This window comes from Megachile rotundata, chromosome 9 (genome assembly GCF_050947335.1).
Source record: "Megachile rotundata isolate GNS110a chromosome 9, iyMegRotu1, whole genome shotgun sequence".
Lineage (NCBI taxonomy): Eukaryota > Metazoa > Arthropoda > Insecta > Hymenoptera > Megachilidae > Megachile > Megachile rotundata.
In genome coordinates, this window is record NC_134991.1 from 7,619,044 (window position 1) to 7,634,250 (window position 15,207).

The following is a 15,207-nucleotide window of genomic DNA, read 5'->3' on the forward strand; positions in this document are numbered from 1 at the left end:
AAAAATCATAAGAAACTCCAAAACATGAAACAAAAATCCCAAAAATCCTCCCAAGTTACCAAAGTCCCCCAAAACAGTTTCCAGCACACAATCCACGTACAGTTCGAATCCGGTTTGAAACGAATTTTACGAGCCTTTAACGCGGTACACGCATGGATTTTCCTTTTGGAATCGAAGACGAATCGATGGCAATGCTTGTACATGACTCGAAGAGGGAAATGCTCGATGGCCCACCAAAAGAGCAAAGCGATCGCGAGCGAGCAAACGAGCGGATTGTCGTGTCGGCAGGTATTCGATAGCACCGCAAGGGTCGTCGACCGCAGGTGCTACACGCTCGTTCGCTCGCTCGTTCGGCTTGCTTGTTCGTCCTCGGCCGAAAACTTAACAGCACACTGCCCTCTCTATCTCTCGTTCGGAAAAAAGATTTACAGTCATGTCGGCTCTTTTTTCTGCGGGCGTTGTTCCACTATCCGTGCCCGGCGATAATGCTAGCCGTAATTGGTTAGGAATTTCGGCGCTGAACACCTGGAATACTAGCTTTAAAGTAATGTATACGAAAGCAAGAGTTACTTTACTAAATCAAACTGAAAATGAAACGATTAGGACGACTATGTGATGAGATTAGGACGATACGTTTTTAACTGTTGATATAATTCCAATTTTGTTGATGTCTTAACAGACATCAGTCAGAGGTAGTCAACTCGTGTTAAATACAATTAAGACGGAAATAATTAACAGAGGTCAAATGTGCAAGGATACAAATTGAAATTTTAGCTCTAAATTAGAATAATAGTTCTGTTTAAGGTCTACTTTCAATCACATTCATTTTAAACCAACTTACGTTTAGTAGCAATAACTGCTAGATGGCTGAAGTAGATACTTGAGCCACATATAAATAAAATACTTTAATTAAATTCATATGTTTCAATCAATCTTCCTGAACGTATAAGGTAATGTTCTAATAAAAGACATTGCGAACAATCACCTTATCTACATTCAAATTTCTCCAACAAATGTTATGTTCAAAATACATGTGTAATTCTTATGAAGAATGAATATGGAAGAGCTCGATGTACTTGAAAAGGTCACATTTAAAGTTAGATGTCAATTATCAGATAAGAGAAGGTTCTTTATTCCGAGAAGTTTCGAAAAAGATAAATCAATATCGACAGATATCGATAAACCAACATCCTCTTTCGCACACGGTCTTCGACAAAGGTTTCCCGAAACGTGTCCGTTCGGAATCTAATGTAAATCGACGAAGGCTAGGCAAGCCTAACATATTCAAAGTACGCCGAAAGGAGCGGGAACTTTTGAACGAGTACCCGGTTCCGAGGCCGATTCACCTCGACAAAGCTCAGGCCGCAGGACAATGACCCCTGAGCCACCACGTGGCGAGTGATGTCTCTTCCCCGTCAAACCACCTTACCTGCTTGATTTAAAGCAACCACCCGGCTGTGAACCTTTGAGTCTTCCTAGGGTCTCCACCTTTCCCCGTCTTGCTCTTTGTCCTTCCTAGTCCTGTCAGTATTTATATCTACCTGCGAGGCCTTGTGCTCGACTTCACAGAGATGCGGTAAAACACGCGAGAATGGGATTGTTGCGATTAGGACGCTACCACGAGGTGTGAAAATAGGGTTGGGTTCAGAGGGTGTCGATCGAAGGGTGGAGACCGAAGTGGATTTTAACTAGGATATCGTGCGACGAACTGGGTTAATGGCGAGGGTGTTCTACACGAAACTGCGTCAATGTCAATGGCAATAGGGTAGTAGCTTTTTTACCTATACAAGGTGCTTCATATATGTATGTTTCATATACATGTATTTTTTTATTTTTCTGCAAAGTTTGTGAAAAATAAGGTAGACGTCTATGTACCTATGAAATTTTAACGTTGTCTTAAACATAATGGTAAATATTTGTTTCTTGCTAAATTTTGATTTCCGCCAAATATTTATGTTATTCTGCATGTAATGTTTTGTTTTAAATTAATAAAAGATTATTGATATATATTTTATTGTTCATACTTCTTGCTGTCAATAAATTTAGTTATTCCCACGTAGAAATTGTTCGATAAGATTATTCACATTTCTGATACTACACGTGGGTGACGGCAGTCACCTAAAGAAGGATGTATGATTAGTGAGAGGATGAAATTTGAATTTCAAATAACTGAATGACTAATAGATACGTAACATATTTTTTACCAAAAATTTTAACTAATTTTGCAATTCTATTTATCGCTAGTGTTTGATACAAATATTATATCAAATATAATTGATACAATTATTCCCTGCAAACAATATCAAGTTTGTCAAATTCTCCTTTTATCCTCCATGAAAATTATACAGTCCACTAAAATTCCTGAATGGAATTTCAAATTTACATACGAAAGTAGCAGTACAACGCAAGATGAGGTAACATTTTTTGTGGCCGAAAAAGGAAGAGCAAGTTTTCTTTGAAACGCGGTGAAAAACGAGATGCAAGTTCAGCGACTGCATCTGCACTTTGCACTTCCGTGTTGTGAGCCGAGCTAAACATTCCATTAACACGTGTCATCGACACGAACATCAGACGTTCATGCACATCGGTGTTGTATCAAACTACAGGATGAACGATTTGTATCTGCATTCTTTATCTCCAATTTCATTGTTTCAGACGTTCCGAACATGTATCGTTTTCGTGATGGATAAGCATGTTTAGGTTTAACACGGAATCTATATACGTGACACGACGTGAATAGCGTCTTCAACAAAGGAGTAGAATTGAACTTCTATGAACTGGGGTCGAATTGCGCATTGTTCTACGCGTTATGGAGGCCATGAGTATCGTGGAGGTCCATGGTATTTCAAATATAACAGATTAAGAGAAGAAAAGACTTTTCAATATTAGTACTATATGGTGGTAATTTGAAAGATGAGTAAAATTGAGTAGGTTATTTTAAAAATAACCTATACATCAGTGCGATAAATTTGCAAGAATTAATTTAAGCGACTAAAATTATTAAAGATTGATTAGAAGCTAATTTTAAAAATTATAATCTGAGTATCGTATGCTTTAATATAATTTTGAACGAGTGAACAAATTAATATTTCAACCATCTTATTATTGATCATTCTACAACAAAGAAACATCTATTCTACAGTAAAGAACATTGTTGAAGAGGAATTCTTCCAAGAATGGACAATCGGATTAATAGCGCCGTTGAAACATTAGATGGCAGTAAAAATTCTGTCGACGACCAACGGGGATCTAATACCCCGATCTCCCTTGGTCCCCGACTATTTCCCTAGCTTGGTCGGCAAGGTCGACGATCCTTGGGAGAAAAGATTATTAAGCACGGTCGCGTTACGTGGACCTTCGGTAAATGGCCGCGGTTCGTGCAGCAAGGTGCACTGACCGCAGATAGAAACACGTGGACGCGGACCGTGTCGGTGACGGTGGTTCCGTGGAAGGGAAGTTAAAAAAAAAAGAGAGGGGAGTTTGGAAGGGCTGATGATTTCACGTGAAGCCTCAACAGTCATTGTACGTGACGAAATAAACGTATACCTCTTACGAAATGTCCGGCAAACGTGTGACGATGTGTCGTTTGTCAGTTTCGCCGAAATAAACGGGATTCGGCTCGGGAAGTTCCGCGGGAATTCGTTTCGGCAAACTGGTCCCTTGAAAAATATGCTTATTCATGTCGTTTTTTAACGAAACTAAACTTATAACATTCTGATGAATATTTTATTTTATGCCCATTATATTTGCATACATGTAATTAGTTAAGTTCATATAATTAGTCAAATCTTGTAAAAGTGGTTAAATCTTATAAATGGTAATTTTGACGTATTTTTTCATGCTTTATTTCGGTAACGATGGTTGTAGGATTACAGGGTTGGAATTTAAAAATTTAATGCAGGATATGCACAAAAGCCAATAATTAGAAACTGAATTGGGTTAGGTTTGTTTGAGCGTGCAGCTCAGCTTACAATCACTTAGCCCAATTTACACCTCTAAATTTACTGCTAGCCTCTGCAGAAACCTGATTATTATAACTTCGCACTTGCGTGTCTTATTTTAGACACGAATGGTCACGGTTGGACAGTCACTTTCAAATTTTCCTCTGTTGCTCCCAAAATGCTATAAGTCCATTTGCATAATGAGCTATGTGAACCAAAGTATTCATGAAGATCTGTGCTCCAAAATTATCTGTTCCTTAATTCACAAACTGTATTAAAAGTATTAAATTAATTTATGATTCCAAAATCTTCTTCTGTTGTAATTACTAAAAATAAACACAAAAATTGAACCAAGAATAAGACCTAAATGTTTAACTTTTGTTAATATTTATTTTTAAAAAATCATATGGTATAATTGATTATAAGGATGGAGTAAAAATAAGATACAAAATGGTGATTGCAGAAGACAAAAGATTATGTCAATAATGGAGCATACAGATTATGTATAAAATGCAAGATATGTTTGTAAAATACAATAATTTCATAAAATATTACTTTATATGAGATATGTGTAACAAAATAGAACAGAGGGTCTGGATAAACAGAACGTAAAGTTAGTATGAACAGAATATAGTGTTAGTATAAACAAATTATAAGGTTAGTATAAGCAGAATATTCAGTTGACATAAACAGACTATAAAGTTAGCATAAACAGACTATAAGGCAATTAAAAACAGACCATAGGACTAATAAAAGCAGCATGAAAGGTTAGCCTAAACTGACCATAGAGTTAATATAAACATACTATGAAATTAGTATAAACAGAATATAGAATTAGCTGAAACAGATCATAGGGTAAGTATAAACATATAGGATCAGTATAAACAGAATATAGGGTTAGCCCAAATAGACCATAAGACTAGTAAAAACAGCATACAGAGTTAACCTAAATGTACCATAAAGTTAATACAAATATACTATAAAATTAGTATAAACAGAACATACTATTAGCATAAACAGACCATAACGTAACTATAAACATATAAGATCAATATAAACAGAATGTAAAGTTAGCCCAAACAGACCATAGCTTAGCAAAAATCGACTATAGAATGCTCACAAAAATAGGGCATCCAAACAAAAGCTGAGAAAGTTGTAGAAATTAGAGACGAAGATTAGGGGAAAAATGAATTAGTATGAAGATATATCCGTGAAGGCAAGATGCGTGGTGCTCGAGGGCACGGTTCCTGTTTTCTGCTCTCCCTTCTCGTCGGTATCCTTTTTCTCCTAATCACGCGGCTTCTAGTGACGTAACAGCAAGGTCTTACGGTACCTCCGGGAACGGGCCTACATTACGTGAGTATCCCTACACGCGACCCGCACGTACGTGTACATTACGTATATACCTGCGTAGAAGATCCGCTACATGTTGTTTCACTCGTATCAACCGACGTTCCTCCACCTCCTTTTCTTTTTCTTCGTCTTCTTCGTATTGTCGTTTCGCTCTTCCATTACTCTTTGATCGGCGCTTCGCTCCGAGCAGCTCATTGAGGCGGTATTCTGAAAACGATTAACGGTTTAAGCCGTCTCCCTTAATCTTCGATCGTTATTTTAATGCATGCCCGATTGTTTCCTAATTGTATGCAAGGTTTGTACCTTCGATGCTGACTCGGCTCGTCTCATTCAACGGAGATCGTTGAACGATGAGTAACCGCTTCCTCCTTGATTGCTGTTCGCGCACGAATAAATTGGTACCGAATTAAAGAGTCCTCGCTATCTGAAAGAGATTTATTCTGTGGCGTGTTATTAGACTGGTAACTCGTCATCTTTCCCCCTGTTTAACCGATCATATTTTATTTCGGGATTCTACGTAGGAAACTTTTTATCATTATTTTGCTGTGATGGAATTTTTGGATGTGGGTAGAAATTTGGCGTTTGGAAGTTTAGATATTTAGATAGTTAGGAACTTTGAAATTTGGGGATTTGGTGAAGGTTTAAGGAATTTAGAGATTTGGAGAGATGGAAATTGAAAAATTGGAGATTTGGAGTTTGGAAGAGCTTGGAAATTGGAAAATTGGGATTTGGAGATTTTGCGAATAAAAAATATGGTATTTGGAAATTTGCAAATTTGGGTAACTAAAAATTTGGAAAATTAGAAATGTAAGAACTTGACATCCCAGACTCAGAGATTAACAAAATTTCAGAAACGAAAGAATCTAAAAAAGGATGTGGGGGTCAAGAAATGACTATCCTAACATTACACATTTTGCTAGATCTCCCGAACCAGGTCTCGGAAAATTCGATTCAATCTAACTAGAACATATAACGTACCGCGTAATTACTAACAAGGATCTCTAGAAATGGAGTTCCTTATCTTCGGCAGCTATCAGAATCCTTCAAACAATTGTCTACCAAGATTCAAACCGAAGCTGTCAAGATAAAATCAGGAACTCAAGCACCAAAAATTCAAATGAAAAAGTTGTTTTCGAAACGCGAACGCGTGTGAATTCGAAGATGGAAGAGTTCCCTCGAATTCCCTGGGAACTGATCGTTAATTCCGCCCGTAGAATTCGTCATCTCGTCTAGGGTCATCGACGCGGTCGTTTTCCCTTGTTTTCTGATCGGTATGCGCGGGTGCTTAGGCGGGATGTCGACAGGTGAGCAGAAACAGACGTATATACGTGTATATACGTATATACATACGTATGTAAGATACAGTTAGGAGTACCGTTCTGAAAATGCAACGGCTCGTATCGGGCCGAAGAGAGCGAGGAGAGTGTTCGGTGTGTAGTCTTTGCTTGTAGTCGGCTCGAGCGACGCTTTAACTCAAACGGACACGGTGAGAGGCGGGGATCCACTCGAAAGGGGTATAACGGTAGCGATAAATTCAATGGCACGGACACGATGAAACACGGAATATAAGCGTTCCACGTTACGTGCAAATAATTATAACCCAATAAGGCTCTAACTTCGTACAATGCGCGCCGTCAAATTTTCCACGGACCATCCAAAATCGTACCTTAACTCATGACTAAATATTTCGACTCATTAAAAAAATAATTCATAAGCAAATATTTAGCCAGATGAATTCATGAGAGAAATCCTCGGACACGTTCATGAAAATTGGCGAACAGGTCGATCTGCAACAACACAGCGACCCAGTATACGGATGGGGTAAAAAATACACACAGTTTAGTTGGAAGGAATATATTATTGTAGAACTATCTCACCTTAAAGGGGCACGATCCTTCCGCTACGCTGGCAACCCCTTCATTTCTGTTCTCCGTTAATTGGAACCCTACAGTTCGATGTCGGCGAAAAATTGATTCGGAGACTCGAGGAACGAATGGTAGTTGATCAGATTGGTCGGATTTGATTGTAAAGGTAGAAGCGATGGGAAATACGAGTGTAATGTTGTCGCTTCGAAGACGGAACAGTCTATCTGGCTGACGAATACAGGCTGGTAACGGATCGAACGAATACTGGCCAGAGCGCGCAGTGGCGGCGCGTGCGCGTCCCGTCTCTGAATCGCGTTGAACCAATGAAACACCCTCTTAGACTGGCCCCGAGGGGTAGAAGATTCCGATATATTTCGGGCAATTTCTATCGGCGAGTCGATCGCAGGGAAATTCGCCGTGAAAAGATGCGAGTAAGTGCGAGGGCCTGCAAGGTGTCGGCAGGCAGGATCAGTTGGCAGGGGATGCTGACGAGATGGACGATCTGCGAGGGAAAAGAGCCGTATGAATCAGTGTAATCCGGGGCGGGGTGGTAGTAAACGGTGGCTCAACACTGGCTGCCATCTGCTGACGGTCGGTTCAAGCTCGAGCCACTGGTTCCCCGTGAAGTGCATAGCCGAAACGAGACGTTCGGCACCGAAACGACATCAAGCACTGGCTAGTTTTTTCATCGAAAGGGATCGACAGTGAGCCACGGTTCGTGTCGTGAGCCAAAAAATTAGCCGCGTATCGGCCGTGACGCGAGACACCTCGCGCGAGTGAAGTTTTATCGTGCGGTACCGTGTTGTGTTCCTGCCAGAATCGGGAGAACGGAACAACCAGCCAGGATGACGGAGACGACAATGACGTAAAACCCACGAGGCCAAGTGGATCCGACCGACGGTCTGCCTCGTTTCGTACACGTCCACGCTGTTGACCGAAATCCTCATCGTCGAACGTGATCGAGCCTCGCATTTGGCATGTGATCCAGGAAAGTATGCAAATCAGACGGGTCCTGAGTCCTGGTACCTCGATCGAAATTTTAAACGACTTGGACGATGATCGATGTCGAGGAAATACCGTTCGTGGGTGCAATGATCCACCAAGATAAACCTCTGTGCGATTACCCGTGCGTAGGCAAAAAGGCTTTTGGTCGATGATTGAACCTCTGTCAGACTTGACAGGATCTTTTCTGCTGGTGAACGCGGATCGAGACTCGCGATATATGTAACCACGTTCGAACCGTACGATGTAAATTCGTGATTAGACGAGTGATCGAAGCGAGGACGATCGGGAGGTGGCGAAACGTGATGGAAGAGGAAACGCGAACGCGGGCTACGAATTTCGCTACGTCGTACGACGTCGACATCGTGTTGAACGACAAGGCTGGTTGTTAACGGAATATCGACCGAAAACCGTAGCTACCGAATTAGTGGCGAAGGTCGCACACGAACGCGTGCAATTCGCCCTTCGAGACCTGGATGACAACCGCGAATCGCATCTTCTCGAGAAATTCACCCTTCGTTGTGTTCTTCCGTGGACAAGCATCGCGTTGTGACTGGAATCTCAGTGTTGACGCGTTGGTGGAGACTAGACAGATTCGGTGAACGTCGATAACTACCTAGGCCAAGATTAACTATCCAGGAACATTGAAACCGAAAGTGTGAGTTGGATGCAACTCTCTCGAAGAACAGTTCTCTGAACGAGACCTACTGACCTATCGACTCGACGTCCCTGTTCTTCCATCGTAACCCTTTTTTCTTGTTACTTTTACCCCGTCGGATTATCGAGTCGAACAGCTAAATTGGCACGTCAGAGGACACCGACCGGTGGTGGAAGCGGTATTTAGAAGGCAAGGGGGCGATGTAGCTGCGCGTACGAACGCGCGGGTGAATCGAAGAGAGTCGTTCTTTGAACGAGACCCACTGACCTATCGACTCGACGCTCTACTCCTACCCTTCGCCGTCTTTCTTCCCTCGCTCTACCCTATTTCTGCCTTTTCCTCCCTTGTGTTTGTTGGCGTGCCGCTGCCGGGACATTCGTAATTCCATTCTCGAACTCTTCAGGGGTAAAGTTCGAGGATACGCAACGGAGAGCCGCGCGAAATCTCTCCGTATACGCACGAGAAATGAAGAGTGCCTAAAGTATTTTCAATCGGTACTTCGACTGAGCATAGTTGTACGATTTCGTGATTGTATCCCCCTCTTGCCTTTTTGCCATCTCGGTTCCTCCGCTTTGGAGATTTTTTACTTCTGTTTTTTAACGATAAGCTCGTGTTCAGGGTAATTGTTTCCGTGTTTCGTTGTAGTCAAGTATATTAGGGTATCGATGATACAAGGTGAAGAGTGCCTAAAATTTTATGCCTTCTCGACTGATTATTGAGACGGACACGCAACGTTCGTTGCGCATCTGATCTTGTTCTCGCATTTACCTCATTGTTTCTACTTTTCTTTCTCTTCAACACAGGAGCCGTTGTTTTCTCAAAAAAACGGTCGACTACGCGGCTAACGGTTGCGATCGATACGATACAGTGCCTCAGATTAATCTTCTCTCGACTGATCGACGGAGAAACATAGAAATTGTACCTCGTTTAACGCGGTTTTTCGCTTCTCTTGAATTTCGTTTTGCCTTACGATCATCGTAAGAACGACTTTACACTGATCTAATAAGCACACGTAGTCGTGACTGTTTCTTTGGAAATTTTTATCGATTCACATCGTCGGAATCCTTTCCTCGATCATCTTGACACCTCGAGATCGCCGATCGCAGACTGATAACGATCGATCGTGCGAAGAAAACGTAGCAGAACCCTGTAATATTTATCGTTCGACGATTACCTCGTTGCATCCACGTCGAGAACAGAATCATCGAAGCATCGCGTGCCGTACAAGTTCGAGAAGAAAATAAATCCACGTTTCCCGTTCAGCACGTTGCCAACTTAATCGAATCGTCGAACTTTAATCGGGTCGAGCGTGCGATCGATCGAACGGTACACCAGCAGCCCTTGACAGTGCGTCTTTAATCTCGTTGGCGGAAGAGATGGCATCCAGATCGCGTTTCGAACTTTTCGTGATATCCTCTGACGTCGAACAAGATTGCACGCCGATGTTCGATGGATTTTCTTCGAGAAGCGTAACGTGCTGGAACAGGCCGTCAGAGATAGCCTGATCGTAAAGCATCCACAGCAATAAACAACCGCGGAAGGACAAATCTCGCGGAAACAACGCGAAAGGGGAAACAACACTGGTTGGTTTACGATCGAACGACGTCAACGAATTTATTAATCGAACGGAAAGCGAGCTCTGTGCGCAAGCACGAGCCTCGCCAACAATTTTCCACCTGCGAGATCGAAACGTGCCTGATCCGATACGTTCAGAATCTACTTGCCTGGTCGCGTCGAATCATCGAACCATCCCGAGCAAAATCGGGACAACGTGTCGTGGCTCGTTCCGATACTATCGATCACGTTCGTCCGTTTCGTCGGAAATGTTGTGATTGTGGTTCCGTTAAAAAAAAAACTGCGCACAGAGGACGATAAAAACGTAAAAACATGGCGGAAAGCGCGGCGAGTCCGGGCTCCGTACAAGTCGCTGCGAACAGTCCGCAGCAGCAACAACAGTCGCAACAACCGCAACAAACGCAACAGAATCAACAACCGCCGGATATAAGCAGCTCGCAGCTAGCGTCACCACCGATCACGGGCACAGGTACGAATAGGAAACGATCGAGATCTTCCGGTAGGGTTATATTTAAGATCTATGGGCATCTCAATTTAGATCTTTTATTGTTATGTATTACTTTCGTAGCTGTTATTTTTCTTTCTTATAAATTTTGTCTTTGTACGAGATGTTTCATTTTATTTTTATGGGCGATGATTTGATGATTTAAGTAATGATTATGGGAGATCAAACTTGACTATTTTTAAATGGTCAAACTTCCAAGTTTTAAGTGTTCTGAACTCTCCAAAATATTCGATATTCCAAATTCCAAAATTACGTAGACACAATTACATAAACACAAATATCTAAGTTTTTGAAAATCTCTAAATCTTCGAATCCCTAAATATCCAACTCCCCAAATACCAAAATTCCTAAATCTCTGACTCCTCAGGTCCAGTTTCAAATTTTAAACCCTTCAAATTCCTAAGTTGTACAGTTCTAAAATCCCTAAATTTCTAAATCCTAAATCTCCATGTCCTCAAACCGCAAAATTCTAAAATCCTAAAACTCCTAAATTTCCAAATTCCTAAGTTCCAAAAATTTCTCAGGTCACTTCCCTGAAAAACCCCACAATTCTGTTCAACAATTCCTCAGATCCAGTTCCAAATTTCTAACTCCTCAAATTCCCAAATTGTATTGTCCTCAAATCCCTAAATTTCCAAATCCTAATCTCCATATTCTCAAACCCCAAAATTCTAAGATCCTAAAACTCCCAAATTTCCAAATTCCTAAGTTCCAAAAATTTCTCAGGTCACTTCCCTGAAAACAACCCACAATTCTGTTCAACAACTCTTCAAATCCAGTTTTAAATTTCCAACTCCTCAAATTCCCAAATTGTACTATCCCCAAATCCCTAAATTTCCAAATCCTAATCTCCATATTCTCAAACCCCAAAATTCTAAAATCCTAAAACTCCCAAATTTCCAATTTCCCAAAATTTCTCAGATCATTTCCCTCAAGAAACCCGCAATTCACCAACCAACACAAGTTCACCAACACATAAGTGCTAACGCGCTTATGTTTCGGCCAAAAGTAAATAACGGTGATGTCAAAATTAAGCAAGGTGTTACTTCTTTTGTTTGAAGTACACATACAACAGGCTCGCGAATCGTTATTAAGGTCTCTCGTAGAAGAAAAGCTGGCTGAAGTTAGGACTTCAACAGGCTTAACGAACGGAAGACAACGGATGAGGTTATTCTTCTCTTTTGCTCTTGTTGGGTCACGTTTCGCAGCTGTAACGAAGGGCCATTACATCGTGCTAAAACGGATCAATGTAGAACGTATAATGCGTTCACGGGGATGCTTTTGGTGTCGTGCGACACCGCGTCGTGCTTTAATTAATGAAATTAATTCCGACTTGGTCGACTGGTCGCGATGCAATCGATTCCAACGAGCGTAAAGATATCGTGCGGTTAGAACTGTTTCTCTTCCTCTCGTTAACGCGAAATTTTACACGGAATATTCAATTTTACGTTTTCGTAATTAAACATCGTGCGTTCCATAGCTACATAATCGGACGTTCGCATTCAATTTACAAATTGATTTTCACTGTCGATTATTACTATGCAAATTACTCGGGCTTTCGGATTAAGTTGATTAAACGAAATCAATTTGTTTGAAAAAGAGTATTTACCGTTTGGATTAAGCTATTTTTAGCGCATTGATAAGCGTAATGGAAATTCGTGAAATGTTAGAAATTGAGGGTAATATTTAGAGTTATAGTGGATTAAAAATGTTTATAAACTATTAAGTTGAAGCTTCAAATGTATGGTTGATAAAGTAGTATTATACGAAATTACTTCTTTTTTTAAGTATTCACATAAAACACTTCTTCATCAACAAGATCATATTCCTGTAACAGTACATTTAAAAAATTGCATTACACCCAGTGTAATTCTGGTTATTCCGTTTTTACATAATGCAGAATCTCAATTTTATTAATAATCCGATTACAAATTCATAATTCGACGATCTACATAAAACAGTCGAAATGCAGTCATAACGGTAGATTCCATTTACATAAAAGGATACATTACAGAGATTTTATGAAGTCTGCGTCCATCAAAATGTTAGCACATTAACCGGCACAGTAGAATATCTGACACGCCATCCTAATATTTCATTAAATATAAATATTTTAATACGACACTTCGTGCTATTTCAAATCTTCAGCGTGATCTCATTTATATTCAGAATTGTCCTACTGCCTCCGATTCATATTCGATCAAATCGCATTCGTAGCATTGATCATCGATGACCCATGCAACGTTGAACGCGTTACGAAAAAATAAAATATAAGCGAGCAAATAATCTCCAACTGGAAACTATGTAAAAAAATGTAACCTGTCTGAGACTCTTCTATATCGGTGCTATCGTAACGTAAACTGTTTCACGATAACCGATAACGATGGAACGGCAGTTTGGTCTTTCACTCGCATAACCGATGCTGTTCACGCAGCATAGCCACTCCTCATAGTAATCAAGAACGTACAGAATCCACTATTACCATATCGATCGACAAACTCAGCGTTAAACCATCCGATCTTCCTATGATCACATACGATCAAACATTCCCTGTTTCCTATTGCTATGCAACTTCCTTATCGACGCTTCTAATTCGATACTTAGGGATTTCTATCTTCTTGCGGTAATTATCCGCAATTTTAGCCTGGGATAGATAACTAATTAAACGAGTTAAAGCTTAGGAAAGTTGCTTTTGAAGGAATTGAATTTGAAGCTTGAAAAGGTTGTGAAAATTTGTATTTGAGGTTAGAATAAGTTCGAGGTTTCATCAAAATTGCATTTGGAGCTTGAAAAGATTGCACTTAAAGTTTGCAAATACTTCAGGTTAGGATAAATTTGAGATTAGAATAAATTTGCGGTTAGAATAAATTTGAAGTTTGAATAAAAATGCATTTCAGGTTCGAAATAATTCCATTCGAAGCTTGAAAAAATTGCACTTAAAGTTTGAAAATACTTCAGGTTAGAATAGATTTGTAATTAGAATAAATTTGAGGTTAGAATAATTTCGAGGTTTCATCAAAATTGCATTTGAAGTTCAAAATAATTGCATTTGAAACTTGAAAAGATTGCACTTAGAATTTGCAAATACTTCGGGTTAGAATAGATTTGAGATTAGAATAAATTTGAAGTTAGAATAAGTTCAAAGTTCGATAAAAATTGCACTTGAAGTTTGAAATAACAGCAGTCAAGTTTCAAAGAAATTGCAGACATACAAGAATTGGAGCATGATTATCACTAATAACTGTACAATAAGTGTGTGCAACAATAAGCGTGTAAACAGGGTTATATTCATATTTCTGGAAACTCGTATCGTTTTGAAGACTTAGTAGGTCAAATTTATTTCAATTATGTACACAGTGGTTTTGGGAAACATTTGTGACCATCCTAAATTAACCATCAACATTCAAATGTATTTTAAACATACTTTTAAATATTTTGAAATATGCACTTTTATTTTTATGTTACTTTAAGAGTAGCCTTTTAGGTTACTTTAAGGAGTAGTAGTCAGACCATACTTTTAAAAATAGATACCCCATATTCATTTGAAATAAACAGTTTGTGGTAAATTATTTTTGTTCCTCTTATTTCAATTTTGTTAAAAGCATATACAACTGAAATATTTTATATTTAAAGATGTATATTTAAAATATTCTCTATCTAAAAGTGCACATCGAAAACATACTTTCTATCTAAAAATGTATATCTGAAATATATACATTAAACTGCATATCTGAAACATGTTCCATCTGAAAATGTATATCTTAAATATGTATATCATCTAAAACTGTATATCTCAAGATACACTCGAAGTTACACTTAGAAATACTTAACAAACGAATACAAAACTCGATCTTGAAACAAGGCCACATTTAGTCCACCGCAGTTCATAAACTTTCGTCCGCCAGCGATAAATGCATCGGCGGCAACTTTCATTGAGATCCTTGAGGACCAGGTCATACGCTTCTCTCGTGAGAATCATCATCGGTAGAATCCTGTTCGAGTCCTGCGATGTAAGAAAGGGGTTATAAATCAAAGTTGAATTAGCGAAGGAGAAACGTTGGTTCGAGGTCGGTTCGACGAGCTGGCTGCGTCGTTCGCGTAATGAAGGGCCATTACTCGTCGCGGGTTGTACATCGAGACGGCGCGTTGCAGAGCGGCGCGGATTTCGTGCACGCTTCTCATCCCACGGCGGACAGAGAAAGAAGAAGAGAGAAAGAGCGAGCGAGTAGCGTTAGCGGATCTGTCGGTCGAGTAACGGAACGCTTTCGAGTACCGCTAGCACCGGCTCTGACGCGGTTACCGGACACC

General features: G+C 40.0%; 1 protein-coding gene and 1 long non-coding RNA gene across 9 annotated transcripts in view; one reads left to right on the plus strand and one right to left on the minus strand.

Moving 5' to 3' along the window:
* Positions 1–15,207, plus strand: part of Hr3 (nuclear hormone receptor 3 ROR-beta) — a 212,373-nt gene that overhangs the window by 44,133 nt on the left and 153,033 nt on the right. The window contains exon 1 of one of the 7 annotated variants that reach the window (XM_076535824.1): positions 7,488–10,863. The exons of the other annotated variants lie outside the window; for them this stretch is intronic. Within the exon in view, the coding sequence (XP_076391939.1) occupies positions 10,707–10,863 (157 nt within the window). The 5' untranslated portion in view covers positions 7,488–10,706. Of the gene's footprint in view, positions 1–7,487; positions 10,864–15,207 lie in introns of those variants that run through there. 7 annotated transcript variants of the gene reach the window in all.
* LOC143265188 (uncharacterized) lies at positions 3,822–7,409 on the minus strand. Of its 2 annotated transcripts, XR_013039411.1 has the most exons (4): positions 7,172–7,406; positions 5,598–7,081; positions 5,348–5,501; positions 3,822–5,288 (listed from the first exon to the last, which is right to left on the minus strand). It is a non-coding gene; the product is annotated as an uncharacterized LOC143265188 (long non-coding RNA). The 2 variants fall into 2 exon arrangements; XR_013039410.1 differs by having other exon boundaries at positions 3,822–5,501; positions 7,172–7,409.